Source organism: Salvia hispanica, chromosome 3 (assembly GCF_023119035.1).
Source record: "Salvia hispanica cultivar TCC Black 2014 chromosome 3, UniMelb_Shisp_WGS_1.0, whole genome shotgun sequence".
Classification (NCBI taxonomy): domain Eukaryota; kingdom Viridiplantae; phylum Streptophyta; class Magnoliopsida; order Lamiales; family Lamiaceae; genus Salvia; species Salvia hispanica.
In genome coordinates, this window is record NC_062967.1 from 14,072,712 (window position 1) to 14,085,988 (window position 13,277).

Genomic DNA, 13,277 nt, shown 5'->3' on the forward strand with positions numbered 1-13,277 from the left:
GTTTTTGTATATTTTAAAGCGTCCCAAATGTTTTAAAAGCGTCCCAAATATATTGGAGACATGTTTTAAAAACGTCCTTAATTAGATTTGGCACGCTCCACTAAGGACACTTTTTAAAGAGTCGGTGATTAATTTAGAAACAAAAAAAGCATCCTTAATTAACTCAAAAAGCGTCCTTAGACTTTTTTTTCTTGTAGTGATTCTATAATATAATATATATACGATCGTTAAACAATTGAATATCTTAATAAGCTCGATATAATAAATGGTCGGATTGTACTTGTTTTATTGACAGAGATAAAATATGCCCATGTCCGGATGATATAAACTAGTGTATCACTTGTGCGATACACAAAATTCTATTCTATTTAAACTGCATTTTTGGATGATTTCGCTCTAACTAATTCAAGGAATTTGTTTACATGTGTGTTATTCTCGCATGAGTGTTGGGCCCAAACATGAGATCCAACTTCTCTTAATGGGCCGGCCCAATTTCTGCTATCAATTCCAATTGTATCTTGTACCACAAGAATTCTCAATAAGCTCTGATTTCTATATTCAACTGAATTCGAAACCGATTTCATCGTAACAATTTCTTCAATTATTTCTCAACAATCGCTCACTCAAATTCTCCTTCCATTATATCTCAGCGCTCGATTTTCTTCATTAATTATGGAGCCTAAAATATCTCCTACCATATTTAGAAGTTGTTTCCTGTATACTTCCTTTTGATAGATTTATTCCATAGAAGATATTTCCTTTTAAAATATGTTTCCTAGTTTGAATAGAATTAAGGCTCTTTATTTGCTTTTATAGAGTGAAAAACAATTTCGTGTGTTCAATCTCTTTCGTATTTGTGATTGCCGTGTTTATTTCCCAACAATTTGAATATCTCGTACCATATTTAGAATTTGTTTCCTTAAAGTGTATTTACTTGTGAGAGATTTATTTCTTAGAAATATTTCCTTGTGAAATATGTTTCCTAGTTTGAATAGAATTAAGCTCTCTATTTGCTTATAAATAGAGGTGCTCCCTTGTAAATTCATCCTGAAATCATATAGTGAAAAACAATTTCTTGTGTTCAATTTCTTTCGTATTTGTGATTGCCTGTGTTTATTTCCCAACAATTTGATCGTAACAATTTCTTCAATTATTTCTCAACAATCGCTCACTCAAATTCTCCTTCCATTAATCAGGTAGTTTGATATCTCAGCTCTCGATTTTCTTCCTGTTATTAGGGTTTAAACTCATCTAGAGTACTGAGGGTTTAAAGATGTATAAATCTGGATATATATATGTTGATTATTTTGTGTTTTTGTGAAGTGAACCATGATGAAGAACGATTTTAGTGGGCTTGATCCCTCCATGCCGGCAAAGCGAACGACAACTCTGGCTTTTATATTCAAACACGGTGTCATAGTGGCTGCTGATTCCCGCGCCAGCATTGGAGGATATATTTGCAAGGCCTTGCTTATTTGATCTTCTAGTGGTATAAGCTTATTCAGTTTATTACTTATTTGTTTGTTTGAATATGAGTTGTGAAACTGGTTGTATAAGATTAATCTGTACCTTGCAGCATCACAATCTGTCAACAAAATTATAGAAATCAATCCATACATGCTTGGTACAATGGCTGGAGACTGCCAGAACTGGCACACAAGTCTTGGAATGAAGGTGAGTCAATCCATACATATTCCCTTGGTGTACATGAATTGGAAAGTTAGTAACTCAGTTCCATGCATGTTTCAGTGTCGTTTACATGAATTGGCAAATAAGAGAAGAATTTCCGTTGCGGGAGCTTCAAAATTGTTGGCGAACATCCTGCAGTGTTCCTATCGAGGAAAGGGTTTGTCCGTTGGAACAATGATAGCTGGCCATGATGAAAAGGTAATGCTGAATTTTGCAAAAGCTCTTCTGTTTTCATAGATAACTCCTAAACTTCTTCTTTTTGTGTAGGGCCCTGGCCTTTATTATGTCGACAGCAATGGTGGTCTGCTTCAAGGCACCAGATTCTCATTTGGGTCCGGTTCTCCCTATGCTTATGGTGTTCTGGACACTGGGTGAGTTCACATTCTCTTATCAACATCTCATTTTCATTGTATTTGGGTGATGCAAAGAAAACATCCTGTTGCAGCTGCTTTATATTTCTTCCTGGCTCGTGTTACAGATACCGCCATGATCTGTCTGTTGAGGAGGCTGCGGAGCTGGCTAGAAGAGCAATCTATCATGCCACATTCCGTGATGGAGCCAGTGGTGGTGTTGCCACCGTATAGATGGAAGAAGCTCTCTGGTGATGATGTTGGAGAGCTGCACTATTCATACTATCCCGTTGAACCCCCCACGGTGGAGAAGGAGATGGACACCGCGGTGGAGCAAGAGAGCGGAATGTTTTCTTGATGAATTCTGATTTTCTTCTTTAACTCTTTGTTTTAACACTTGAAACCTAAATCTGCTTGTTATGCTTCTTGACACATAATTCTGGCAATCGATCATGTTGAACTTCATCATTCGGACACTCGAATTACTGCCCTAGCCCTTCACTTCTACTCCATTTATTAAAAACTTTCTGAAAAATCCAATTTTGGAGCCTTCATTAAAGAAAGGACTTAGATTCATAGATTATTTATGTGGGGCACTTTGATCTGCATTCATGCTATAACATAATAGTAATGTAAAGAAACAAGTCGAAAAAAGTAATGATTTTCCCTTCATAATATTTCACCTAGCACAGAATGCATGATTGCATGTACAGATTGTAAAAATGATGAAGTTTTCTAAAGCTCTAGTTTCAACAAGAGATATGAATTACAACAAACAATTAAAAGAAGCCAAAGAAAACATAATACTATTCTTTTATCTCTCTATCCATACAAAAAAATTTCGTGCAGTAATGGATGGATTTGAGCTACTTCTAGGAGATGATCAAAGTATAACTAATATTAAGTGCATAACTAGAAAACAAATTCCAGCTGTTAGATCAAAATGATCTATTTTTGATCTAGTTCACTATATGGGCGTTTTAGTTCACGATATGAATTTGAAAACAAGGAATGAACCAAAACACCATTACAGTGAAGTTTTTACTCCGTGAAGGATTTAGTTCACTATAATGGCTGCAGTGAACTAAATTGCTCTTATAATGAACTAAATTCGTGTTCTTTAGTTATACATTTAAATAGTGGTTTCCCTAGATCACGGCTCGTCAGTCTAATATACAATGTAATTATATAAATTGAAACAAAACTCGAATTCAATTCCAATGCTCATTCTTCCCCAACTAAAAGGAAAAAAAAAGTTATTTCAGTCTTACAAAGTCATATATAAATGAGAAATGTGTAAAATTCAAATTGACGTGTGCACTAGATTAAGTTAATTTAGTCACATTTGCAAAATAGTGTTAACTGGCCGGCACGTAGGCGCGTGCTTCACGGTCTAAAGATGACGATGGTAGATCACCTAGCTGGCTCTGATTAATTTAAGTATTTAACCATATAAATATAGGATCCTCTTCTAAGGCTTATATCACCATAATCCAAAACTAAGATTAAATCTACATTCTTAGATTTTAAAATAAATGGATGAGAATAAAGCTCACAAATTTCAATAAATAGTATACAAAATATCAACAAAAAGGGTAATATCATCATTATGTTATAATATGATAATTTTCATGTGTGTTTTTTTATATCAACATAATGTATTACAAATATCAACAATATGACATGAGAATATCAACATAAGTACAAGAAAATATTAACACAGTTTTATTGATATTTTACCTACACTATATTGAGATTTTTTTGCATTGGTTGATAAAATATGTTTTATCAACATGTACGAAAATTGAAATATAATTTATCAAATTTCATCACCCGAACATCATCGGAACATATGCAATTAAGATCTCGTTGGAATCCTTATAACATTATCTTTAATATGATATATTTTTTGCAAAAAAGTAATTTAAATCGAGAGAGTTACGTAAATTTAAAATTTTGAGATAATTTTGATGAGAGAGAATTGGCATTAATGTCCTTTAAGTTTATTTAAAATACTTTTTTTTATTTAAAATATAATCCATGTGGTATTATTTTAACCACTAAATCTTCTAATTTAATGGCTATGATTTGGTATTAATTTGTGATTGTTAATTAGTTAGCCATTGATCACTCCCCTATAAATATATACTTAGGACTCGTTTGATACAAAAGATGGGATATAAGAAGATATGTAAAACAAGATAAGAAATACGGGCTTCATGTCAAGATATGCAAAGATATGATTTTTTTCCGTTGTTGTTTGATAGAAAAGAAATTATGTAAATTTGTATTGTATATTAAATAACATGGCTTAACTTGACAAATTGGTGAGATACATAAACAAGGTAAATGTTATAATTTTGGTAAGATTAGATAGGGCCCTGGCCTTATATTGGGCTTTGAGTTAAGCTTAACTATGATATCAAACAATTAGAAATGTCCATATATAATTCTCTATCTTGGTATTACTAATTTATCAAACATGCCCTTAGTTATTAGTGATGATATTAAGTTGTCTAAGTCTTTCTTTAATTAATTTTAACCTTAGGTATAATACAAAAAATAGTCAAATGTTAGACAATAATCTAGATTCTAAAGTCATTAACACTATAAAAAAATAAATTGTCACGAATCATGAATTTTAACATTTTTCTCAACATTCTCGTAAAAAATATTTTTATTTCCTATTTTGTAAATGGTGTTAATTTGGTGCATACTTGTTTCATATTGATGATTTGCTAAATATGTTGAGAAAAATAATAAAATTCAGGGGATGTTATCTTCGTTGATTTTTTCGGATGTCGTAGATATAATATCACCTAAATTAAACTGAGAACAATATTAAAATCAGTGGGAGATGTATTTCAAAGATAATAACTTAGATGTTGTATAAGTAGTGGTTTACAGGTGTTGATTTCAAAAAAAGTAAAAGCAGTGGATTTTTGTAGATATTAAATGTGAATGATGATAAAATAGTAAATAGTTATGTCCTAAAATGAAAACATCATATTTTTGGTGGACTAACGAATAATAACACCATATTTCCATGGATGGAGGATATCTTCACAAATTCGAGCCTTGAAAGAAATAGGATATCAAAAACATAACTACAAAAAATTGTCCAAATCAGTGTTTTCAACATGAAAACACAAATATTTTCAAACTGAAGATTCAATTTTCCTACCTACTTTTCCACAAGATTGAAATTGAGAATCCTTCATTTGACATAGAGACTCAAAAATGACCATATATAGTATTTTAAAGCACATTTTGTCGCAGACTATCCTTTCATGTTGTTAATTCTTCACTGAATGTCCAACAATTGAGTGTATACTGAGTTAAAATTTGATACGACGACGTTATGTGTTTGTACCTATACGAGTTGTAACTTGTAACAACAATTGTTCAACGATAAATTGATAATAGCATTATATAATAGGTCGAATCACTTTAAATTGCAAATTTACATGAGTGTCTAATTATCAATTCTAAATCTTTTTATCCTTTTTCATTATTTTCCAAGTAGGATGAAGTGAGCGTATATGGTCTAATCTAAGGTACCCTACGAATTGTCTCGATGTGATTAATCACTTTCACTTGGATGTTTCTTCAATATCAGATCCTATACATAACCATTTATACTTATAATCAAGAAATAAGGTGCGTTATATTGCTAATTTTTTAAGTTGCTAACTCTGCTAACTCATCAACGCAGTGTATATTAACATATAAAGTCAACACAATATATTGAAATGTCAACAAAATTATGTGTAACTTAATTTTATAATTTTAAGTCCATTGACAACATTTTCATAGCCTTTTTTTATGTTTTAAAATCATAGCATATAAAACGATTTTTGTTACTATAAATTTTAATCATCAATATTAATTACTAGTATGAACTGAATATAAAACCAACTTTTGTATTGCATCAAAGGTATTTTAGTAAATATACGACTATTATACCAAATTGTGCCATTTGGCGAAGATCTATATGGTTTCGAGCAACGGGCTAGAAATTTTCTTTCTTGTTTTAGTTGACTTTTAATCACATATACATTGTGGGTTTTTATAGTTGAACTATAATTGCTTCTATTTTACAATTCATTAGTCAGATACAGCCTTCAATTAATTGTTTAACGATCGTATATATATAGAATATTCAATTATTCATGCGTCCGGCTGAAAATAAACAAACGAGGAAAAGGAAGTCAATTATAGATACGTCTAAATTTCAATTATGTTCATGTATTTAATTAACTAATAAGATATGATGTAAAAATTATATATACATTCGACATGTGAAAAGTTTAATAGTAGTATGATTCGATAGTTACTTTAACTATGATAAAAAAAAAAAAAATTAATAGTTCAAAAAGCTCTATATTATCATAATTTTGAGAAACACTTGGTTCAAAAAGCTCCATATTATCATCATTCATTTGGTCTATTATTTATTGTTGTAAGGTTTATTGTTATGTAGATATATAGGAGTAGTTTATTGTTACGTTGAATAAGTTGTTGGTAACGCCGATTCATTTTTAAAATAATTACTACCTCCATCCCCCAAAATTTGACACAGTTTACTATTTTGGGCCGTCCCTATGACACACTTCACTTTTTACCATTTTTAGTAGTGGATCTCATATTCCACTAACTCATTCCTACTCACATTTTATATAAAACTAATACTATCCACATTCCACCAACTTTTTCAACTCACTTTCCATTACATTTTTTAAAATCCGTGTCGGGTCAAAGTGTGTCAAAATTTGGAGGACCGAGGTAGTATAAAGAATTAAAATAATATTTCTTGATTTTTCTCAAATGTCGTATATAAACAGATATGTGCTACACTGAATTAAGTGCGTCAATTTTCGATCCTAGTTATCTATCTTCTCATCTAATGGTCGAGATTTAGTGTTAATTACAGTGTAAGAGCATTGTGTCACCCTATCGCAACCTATATGTATTACTCAATCTCTGAATAGAGAATAATACTATAACCAAATTGAAAATTATAAAATTCAACTTACACCAAACATTTCCAAATTGTGTCACCATCAAAACCGCCTCTCCACTATTAATATCTCTCTTCCAAACCTTAAAAAAACTCAAACACTGCAAAAATTGAAAATCCCAATTCCAAATGAGAGGAGCAAGAATCCCAAACAGCCCCTCATCACCACCATCACAAGACGGGTGCATCAGAGACCAAGAGAGGCTCCTTCCGATCGCGAACGTGAGCCGGATCATGAAGAAAACCCTCCCCGCAAACGCCAAGATCTCCAAGGAAGCCAAGGAGACCGTGCAGGAATGCGTGTCGGAGTTCATCAGCTTCGTGACGGGGGAGGCCTCGGATAAGTGCCAGAGGGAGAAGCGGAAGACTGTCAACGGCGATGATCTGCTGTGGGCCATGACTACCCTTGGATTCGACGACTATGTTGTGCCTCTTAAGGACTATCTTAGTAGTTATAGAGAGAGCGAAGGGGAGACGAGGGAAAAGAGCGAGAAGAACGAAAGAGTCTTTCGTTCTTCTTCTGCTTCGTCTCCTTGTGAAGTTGATTTTGATGCTGAGAAGATAGCTTCAAACCCTAGTTTTTTGCAGGGTTTTGGGAGTGGTGGTGGTGTGTTGATTGAATTTGGTGGCGGGAGAGTTATGGCGGAGGGTGGTGGTGTTGAGTGGTGAGATATTAACTTTGAGATGAATTGAAGATGAATTATATTGTTTCTACTATAAATTACTAGGACTATGTACTAAATGAAGAATTCAGTTAACATGTATGTTGATTAGTTTGATTTTCATATATATGTTTTGTTGTGATAATATAGAGGGTTTTGCGTATGATTTACACGCGCAAAGCATAGAAAATTCGACGATGTATGTTGACGAAAGAATGGTAGAGCAAGATTTGTTTAATATAAACATAAAATTATACAGAAAGCGTTGAAAAACGATAAGACGAATATTTGTAATCATTATTCACTCATCAAAGATGAACTGATTGGTGACATATGCATGATTAACTAAATGCCATACAGGATAATGATGGATAAAGATAAAATGAATAATAATTTGAAGTCACAACTCATTAAATTCTCAAACGAAACATCATTAAGAAATATTGAGTGCGATAATTTAGACAACTACAGCGTACTTTTATCTATATATAATATAATTAAATTATTTAATTATCGGCCATCGTTTGATGAGCATATATAGTTATAATTAGGGTGACAAAACGTGAAATTTTGTATTTATACAAAGGAAAATAAATTCCATTTTTGGTATTACTTCAGACGCGTTTGTATATGTATTTATAGAAGGTAGAATACTTAATTGGTGAACATATATATAGAAGGTAAAATACTAAATTGGAGAATTTTGAAATATTTCTTGAATTCAAATAGTGAAATATGCTTACATAGATTAAAAAACTGAAAGACGTTTGATTTGAATTGTTAAAAAAATTTTTTTTTTCTCTTCATCTCTCTACCTTTTTCATTTTCCACTTTATTCTCCCTTTACTTAATTCACCTAACATAATTTTTCTTAATATTTGTGCCGAAAAGAAACGCCTCCATTACTATGGAATGGAGGGAGTATATAATTATTCCTTTTGGAAATCAATTACTCTCCTCTATTTAAAAACGATTAAAATAGAATAGTTAACGTCTCAAAATTCAAATACAGGAAAAGTATGGGCCACAAACAACTATATAAAGAAGTCTCAGTGTAAAAAACGAAATTGTAGAATTTTATAAATATTGCAAAATCGTTCAAATTTATTATTAATATATTTAATTGACCGAATTTCAAAATCACAAAACCTCCAAAAAAATGGATTCTCCTCTCCACCGCCGCGCCGCATCGCCGGAGAGCTGCGCCGCCACTGATGGTCCGGCGGTGACAAACCCTCCGGAGGCATCAAGCAGCCGCACAATCGACGGCCCGCAATCGACAGCAAGAAGGAAGATTAAGAATAAGAAGAAGAAGAAACAAACAGTAGTTTCGGACAATGCATCATTAGATTCTTCGAGTAATTGTAGCTCTGCGGCGTCGCATCCGAAAAAGGGCATCAAAATTCCCAGATTTTCCAAGCGAATTCGAGTCGGGCCGCTGACTGCGGGCCCGAAAAATGTCGGGCTGAGTGATGTTGACGCCCTCGGCCTTCCTCTTGGAATGTCGATTGCCGTTGTAGTCGCTCAGGTATTTTAATTCAGTTTAATTATTTAAAGTTGAGTTATTTTGCATAAAATTAGGCTTATTTTTTTTACCCAATTTGTGTTGATTCTGAATTTTTTTCTGAAGTGGTTTGTCGTTAGTGGAATTTATGTCTTACTTGGATGAGAGGTTACTTCAATTAGTGAAAATCTGAGAATGTTTACTAATGAGATTCTTTATTTTGCTGGAGGGTTCAGATTGTGTTGTTGTGTAAGTTTGAATTGCTGATTTTGTAGAAGAGTTGTGGGTGCTTGGGAATAGTTGAATGAATTTTAGTATAGAATAGATTATGGGGTTTTTGTAAATAGCTGGTTGATGTGATAAAGTTTTGGCCTTTGAGTAGGATTGGCATCTTTTTAATGGATAGGTAGCTTTATATATGAGTTTACTTATTGATAATTCCCACTTCTACAGTCTGTGTTTTGATATCTCTGATGCCATATTAGACACATCATAAATGTGTGAGAAGTATCTTACTTATTAAGAATATATTCTTAAGAAGTTATGGCTTACTTTGATTCCATTAATAGCTTAACATTGATACCCGATGCTGAGCTGGTGTTCGCTATCATGTTGTCATCCTTTCTCTACGATAATTTGTTTCTCTTTTCTTTTGATTGTTTGGTATTTATTTATACTTCTTAATAAATAATTTGCATTATTTATTGAATTATGCATGACTGTGGACATAACAGATGAGTTTTTTTGTATGTGTGAATGTAATTTTTCAATTAGTACGAGCTAACACAATCTTTAATGTGGTATTGTTGCATATTAATTTCAGGTCTTGGAGAAGAAAAATGCATCTGGAAAAAATATGTCGGTGGATTATCTTTCTGCGGTACAGTCTTTACTCTTATTAATGAAAATATGTTGCTTAATTTATAGTCTGTGTTTGTTATAAAAAATATAGTCATTTGTGAGTTATTCGGAATTTACATTGTCGTATGATTTAGCAGCTTAACATAACATATGGTGAAACAATTCATATTCATTTGATGAGATTGTATCTATCAACTTTTGTTGTTTTTATGTATCTTTACATTTTATATTTTCTGAGCATGCAAAACTGATAATGTTACTCTCCGTGTTGCTTACAGATCTGTGGTCTGGCTGTGAAGGAATCTCTAGGAAATGTAAGTCTTGTCGTAACCTTGCTTTCATTACTTGAACTATTTTGTTGTCCCGAACCTTGTAGCCAAACTCTTTTTCCATCTATTGTTTGTCTGATGCAGGTTTTTGGGGACAAATTTAATAATTTTGTGACGAACTTTGAGACATCATTTCGGAGTACATTGATGACTTGGCAGTTAGTCAGTGATTCATCTCAAGATGATGGTATAAAACTCCGGCGAGCAAGGTCTGCAGGGTGCTCTTGCTCAGTGACAAGCAATATGACATGTGGTAACACATATAAGGGTTCTGCACGTCCTCCTGAGGCTACAGAGGAAGAATTATGTGTGCGTGCAAATATCACCGAACAACAGCAAGGATCTGAATACCAAGGAAATACCTGTGAAGCTGGGAACCTCTTGTCTGATTGTAGAATTGGTGACATGTCATGCCTTTCATATAATGGAGATGTCCCAGCGCCATTTCCCCACATAAATAGCACTGACGGAGAATGCCATACTCACTCAGAAATGAATGAGAATGAGATGAATATGATAAGTCAACAGCTTATTCTGCCTGATAAAAGAACTGAGCAGCAGTTAGCCTGTGCTTCTCCAAGCCATAGGTCCTTTTCTATGCTAAGCACGATTGAAAAATCGGTCAAGGAGCAGACTCGCTCTAATGAGCTAAAGACATTTGAGATTGGTCTTATCATGAAAAAATTGCAGCTTAAGGAAAGACAATTAGAGCTGAATTCTAATGCCAATATTCTCGAGAGATGGAAATTATCAATGGGTATCTCAAAGGCTTCTTTCAAAGCTGAAAAGTTCAAAACTGAGATGCAAGATACAAGACAAGTGGAGCTACTCAAGAAGTGCTTAGATTTTCTGGTTGGTGGTCTAATCATCATGTTGTTCGCACTTGCATATGGAACATATGTCTACTCGCACCAAAGAATTGTCGAAGCTACTGAAGCTTGCTCTCCCTACATGGTACAAACTATTCTTACTCTAGCTTATCTCATGATGATATCCCCCCAACTTGTATATTTGATTTTACGTGTATGCTGTCATCAAAGCTTGCCAATTCGATTGTTTATCTTTCACTATGTTTCTCCTTTATTATGATTGGATTTCAAAAAGTTCTAGCACTAACATCAAGTAGTACGTGTGCCATACATGATACATGCCTTGTATAAGAAATTAAGAGGTTGTTTGGTAATCCATGTCAGATGTGCTATTTGTGATGGAAGAATATTTGTTGAAGTTGCGTTTCTTGGTCATTTTTTAATGTACTTCAATTATAAGTGATTTCCCGAAAGTTTCATTCCGCACTAGTATTTGGGATCCACTATTAGTAAATGGCCGTAAGATTTTCAACTACCTTAAAATATTTATAGATGCATCTTATAAGTTCAAGTTCAAAGAGTAAATTTTAAGTGGACTATTCTTTCTAAAGTGCCAGTAGACATGCATTAATTTTCTTCTCACATTGTTGTATGGTTCTGTTTTTTTCTATTTGTTTCCTCTAATTTTCTTGCTTCCACCGTTGTTGCAGCTTCTTTGTTCTTTCATCTTTTATTTTCCTGGTCGATTTTTCACATTGCTAAAGTATGGGCTTTGATGTGGGCTTATGACCACTGGAAGCCTTCTCGCATTTGGGGATGAGTTATCCCCAAGACTATGTATCGTATTTGCTGTGTGGGATAGCGCTACTGGTACTTGTGGAAAACGTATTGATCTGAGCATTATCTTGAAGTGATGTTACTCGATCCGTTTCTGTGTCTTAATGGCCCTCTGTTGCAGCTTGTATTATAACTCAACACCTTTCCTTTTGTCCAGGAGTCTAAATCTTGGTGGATGCCGAACGCAGTGTCAAGTTTCAACTCTGGCGTGCAGCTATTGAGATGTCAAGTTCAAGTTTTCAGTCGCATGTTGTTTGGTGTGATAATGATCGCGGCAATTGCCTTCTTACTCATTCAGAGATCATCGTCTTCTCATCAGACAATGCCGGTCACTTTCATACTGTTGCTCTTAGGGGTGGGATGTGGTTACGCAGGGAGGTTCTGCATCGACACATTGGGGGGCAGCGGAAAGCATTGGTTATTCTACTGGGAAGCCCTATGCTTGCTGCATTTCTTCTCCAACACATTCCATTCTACTTTGTATATTATTCTCAATGGGCCTATCATAGTTGCTGAAAGGATCGACCACAATCACGTGTTTCCTTACTGGATGAGAAGATCACTCTTCTATGCTACGCTGCTATTTCTCCCCTTGCTGTGTGGTTTCATGCCCTTCGCGAGCCCTTCGGATTGGTTTAAGCATTTTACGTCGCAGGCGGTAGATCTCTTGACATTTGAAGAAGATTGATAGTTGCTCCAAGAGCAGAGCACATAAAGCAGTGTTTTGTTGTAGATTGGCCCTATATTATTCCTGTCAACACCATCAATGTATCATATAATTTCTCCAACTAGGTGTTGTAGTATTTTATGTAACTGAGGAAGTGTAGATTTGGTGATATACATGCCAAATTAATTATAACAAGATTCCCACCTGTTTTGTGGAATGTGGAGTTGTCTTGCCTTACACTGTTTCTCTTCTACATAGTTTTACTTTCATCTAATTTTACTAGGTCCTACTTTAATGCTAGTGAAATGATGTTAAGGAAAATGTAAAAACCTATATTTGCAATAAAAGATACCCTTCCCTTGTTCTAATTCCCCAGTTGTGCTTTTTTCTTAATAGAAATTAGTCTTCTAATCTAATACTCCCTCCGTTCCACTTAAAATGAAACATTTGAAAATTGACACGGAATTTTATGTAGTGTGGTTTTGTGAGTTAATGAAAAAGTAAGATACATGAAAAAGTAGAGATAGAGTTGTTTCTATTTAAGGAAAC

The 13,277-nt window shown here is 33.8% G+C and overlaps 2 protein-coding genes and 1 pseudogene across 2 annotated transcripts; all 3 read left to right on the forward strand.

Annotated features, from left to right (window-relative positions):
- The first annotated feature begins 1,329 nt into the window (after positions 1 to 1,329).
- On the forward strand, positions 1,330 to 2,415 carry LOC125209344 (annotated as a pseudogene).
- A 4,650-nt stretch (positions 2,416 to 7,065) lies between these two features.
- LOC125216192 (nuclear transcription factor Y subunit B-1-like) lies at positions 7,066 to 7,844 on the forward strand. The gene has a single exon (XM_048117848.1). It carries the CDS (start codon positions 7,189 to 7,191, stop codon positions 7,726 to 7,728), a length of 540 nt encoding a protein of 179 aa, XP_047973805.1. The 5' UTR covers positions 7,066 to 7,188; the 3' UTR covers positions 7,729 to 7,844.
- Positions 7,845 to 8,859: 1,015 nt separating this feature from the next.
- LOC125209219 (protein CPR-5) lies at positions 8,860 to 12,965 on the forward strand. Its single transcript, XM_048108822.1, has 5 exons — positions 8,860 to 9,249; positions 10,049 to 10,105; positions 10,365 to 10,400; positions 10,500 to 11,369; positions 12,219 to 12,965. Exons 1-5 carry the CDS (start codon positions 8,881 to 8,883, stop codon positions 12,747 to 12,749), a joined length of 1,863 nt encoding a protein of 620 aa, XP_047964779.1. The 5' UTR covers positions 8,860 to 8,880; the 3' UTR covers positions 12,750 to 12,965.
- Positions 12,966 to 13,277: the final 312 nt, after the last annotated feature.

Excerpts from the sequence above, each read along its gene's own strand:
- LOC125209219 (XM_048108822.1), top strand. The coding sequence starts at position 8,881 with ATGGATTCTCCTCTCCACCGCCGCGCCGCATCGCCGGAGAGCTGCGCC. Across the intron at positions 9,250-10,048 it reads TTGCCGTTGTAGTCGCTCAG|GTCTTGGAGAAGAAAAATGC; the intron begins GTATTTTAATTC and ends TATTAATTTCAG. Across the intron at positions 10,106-10,364 it reads CGGTGGATTATCTTTCTGCG|ATCTGTGGTCTGGCTGTGAA; the intron begins GTACAGTCTTTA and ends TGTTGCTTACAG.
- LOC125216192 (XM_048117848.1), top strand. The coding sequence starts at position 7,189 with ATGAGAGGAGCAAGAATCCCAAACAGCCCCTCATCACCACCATCACAA.